We start from the raw sequence: 2,344 nt of genomic DNA on the forward strand, positions 1-2,344 counted from the left end.
CTCCCCCTCTCCCATGTCCCCCCGGAACTGTCAGTCCCGTTGTTTTCTCCTCCAGATTGTTCATCCAGCCTGTCCTATCCAGACAGGCCCACAGTGAATTGTTTAGTGCTCATGTATGCCCTCTGTGTGCTAGAGAAACCGTGACGGCAGAAATGCTACAAATGAGAAACACTCTTTTCATACATGCTTTTGGGGGGGAATACTTTTAGGAGCTGAAGCTGGACACTAATGAGGTACATTGCTACCTCTAGCAGACAGGCATCCTGAGAGACGGGGCCTTGGGGACCACCGCTCTCTGCCGCAAATAGAGTCCATCTGGGCCTCTCTAGAGGTGGCTAGAACACTCCAGTTGGAACACACATTTCAGGACCCCAGGTAGAGGGTCTGCATCTTGTCCAAACCACTGCTGTCTGGAGGGTGACGGAGGGCCGGTGGCAGAGACAAGATTGAAAGCCAGGGGAATGAGCAGAGGTCACTGTGAGGTGCCTGGAGTTGGGGAAGGGTCCCAGCTGCCCCAGGGGTCTGGCGCTGGTGATGAGAAGGGGTGCAGGAGGAAGGGACCTGTGGGGAGAACGAGCCCGGCATGGCATCCGAGTCAAGCCTAGGACCGCCTTGGGCAGGAGCAGGTGTCTGGAGGGGGTTGAGAGGCAAGGCAGCCTGCCGCTCAGGAAGGGAAGGGAAGGAGCCGGGGAAGGTGACCACAGCCAGGGAGGCCACAGGAGGCTCCAGAGGGTCTACCTCAGGAAGAGGGGGCAGCCAGATGGCACTCTAACTCCACAAACTCACTGCCATCCAGTCGACAGCGATCCTGGCCCCGAGGGTGTCTGGGACTGGAACTCTTGACAGGAGTGGAAAGCCCAGTCTTTCCCCAGAGGAGCTGCTGGTGGCTTCGAACTGCCGACCATGCAGATTGCAGCCCAGCTGGTGACCACAATACCCCCAGGGCCCCAGTGCAATGCTGCAAAGACCTGAACACACTGGACGACCCAGGGAACATTCGCAGCATTGGGGCACAAAAGCAGGCTGCAGCCCACTGTGCTGTTCACTTACATTGCAGTAGAAATGACTAACTGCGAGGAAGTGAGGGAGGAGCCCCCGCCCCACACCCCGACTGGAATGCGGCAGAACTTCCTCTTGGTGGCTGCCGCCCATGCCTGCCCTGCACCTCCCTACAGTTTCCAAAGGTCCCTACAGGAGCCTCCTCTACACTTGTTTTTAAAAAGGTCAAATTAAATTTCGTTTCATGGCGGTGGTGGTGTGTTTTCGGTTTATGTTTCCCAAGGCCGGAGGCTAGAGCAGGTTGGCCTGTCTAGGATCCCCCGGGGAGGCAGGTGGTCTGCAGGGCCGAAGCAGGAAAGTGTGCCAGAGAACCAGGCAGGTCCTGGGAGTTAACATAATCTGGTATCAGTTTGGGACTTGAGAGGATTAAGAGTGAAGGGGGGGCGGCGGGTGGGGTCACAGCCAATGAGGCCTCTGTGTGGACATGGCCTTCTCCTGAGGATTCTGGGAATTCTTAGATTTCCTCCTTGGAAGCAAGAGAGACTCGCCCTCAATTCACTCCCTGAGAGATGCTCTACTGACAAGACACATGGCACTATGCTGATAGACCCCGAGCCTTGGGAACTGGAGAAGCCGTGTGGAGACCCCTGCCAGCACCAAGATGCTTACAACGCCACTGGATCCACAAGACTTCCCACTCACTGGTCTGTGATCTTCCTGCATTGGGCATCATTGCTTGTGTTTCATGAGTCTGAAGAGGACTTTATGGATTGCTATTGGACATATGGGCTAATATCGGACTTGTGGACTTGATCTGGACTGGGCTGGGATGTTTTCTCAATATTCAACGTATATAAAACTCTTTCTTATTCACATATGAGTGTCTATGAATTTGTTTCTCTAGTCTACCCAGACTAACATTTTAAAAGGATGTTTATTGCCTTTTATCCGGGTTTTAGAATGTTTTTTTTTATTTAATGAGTTCTGAAATGAGAAGGTTTTTCGGGATATCCAGTCCCCAGTGAGATCGCCTTAGGGGGTTTGATTTGGCATTTTCGTTGCCCAGGCTGCTGCCGGAATAGATGTACACACGGGTATCTCCTTTATACCTTCAAGCATGTGGTTTAAGGTTATCTCCTTAGAGGCCAAACACTGAATCCCACCCTCTAGTGCCTCAGAACAACGACAGTTCTGAGGCATGGGGGCATGGGGGTGTCGGAAGAGAACTGCGCCCAGAGCTGCTGTCCCAGCTCTTTCCCGGGAGACACCTTTGGATGGACTTGAACCCCAAACGTCTCAGCCCGCTGTTTGCCTGACCAGGAACTTCCTCTAGGACCTAGGCTTG

General features: G+C 53.7%; 1 protein-coding gene across 3 annotated transcripts in view; it reads right to left on the reverse strand.

Annotated features, from left to right (window-relative positions):
* ATP6V1C2 (ATPase H+ transporting V1 subunit C2) overlaps positions 1 to 2,344 on the reverse strand; it is a 65,904-nt gene that overhangs the window by 4,171 nt on the left and 59,389 nt on the right. Inside the window, exon 12 of one of the 3 annotated variants that reach the window (XM_045286957.1) lies at positions 15 to 561. The exons of the other annotated variants lie outside the window; for them this stretch is intronic. Within the exon in view, the coding sequence (XP_045142892.1) occupies positions 336 to 561 (226 nt within the window). The 3' untranslated portion in view covers positions 15 to 335. Of the gene's footprint in view, positions 1 to 14; positions 562 to 2,344 lie in introns of those variants that run through there. 3 annotated transcript variants of the gene reach the window in all.

Source organism: Echinops telfairi, unplaced genomic scaffold (genome assembly GCF_000313985.2).
Source record: "Echinops telfairi isolate 266 unplaced genomic scaffold, ASM31398v2 ScPeMD7_9;HRSCAF=40, whole genome shotgun sequence".
Classification (NCBI taxonomy): Eukaryota; Metazoa; Chordata; class Mammalia; order Afrosoricida; family Tenrecidae; genus Echinops; species Echinops telfairi.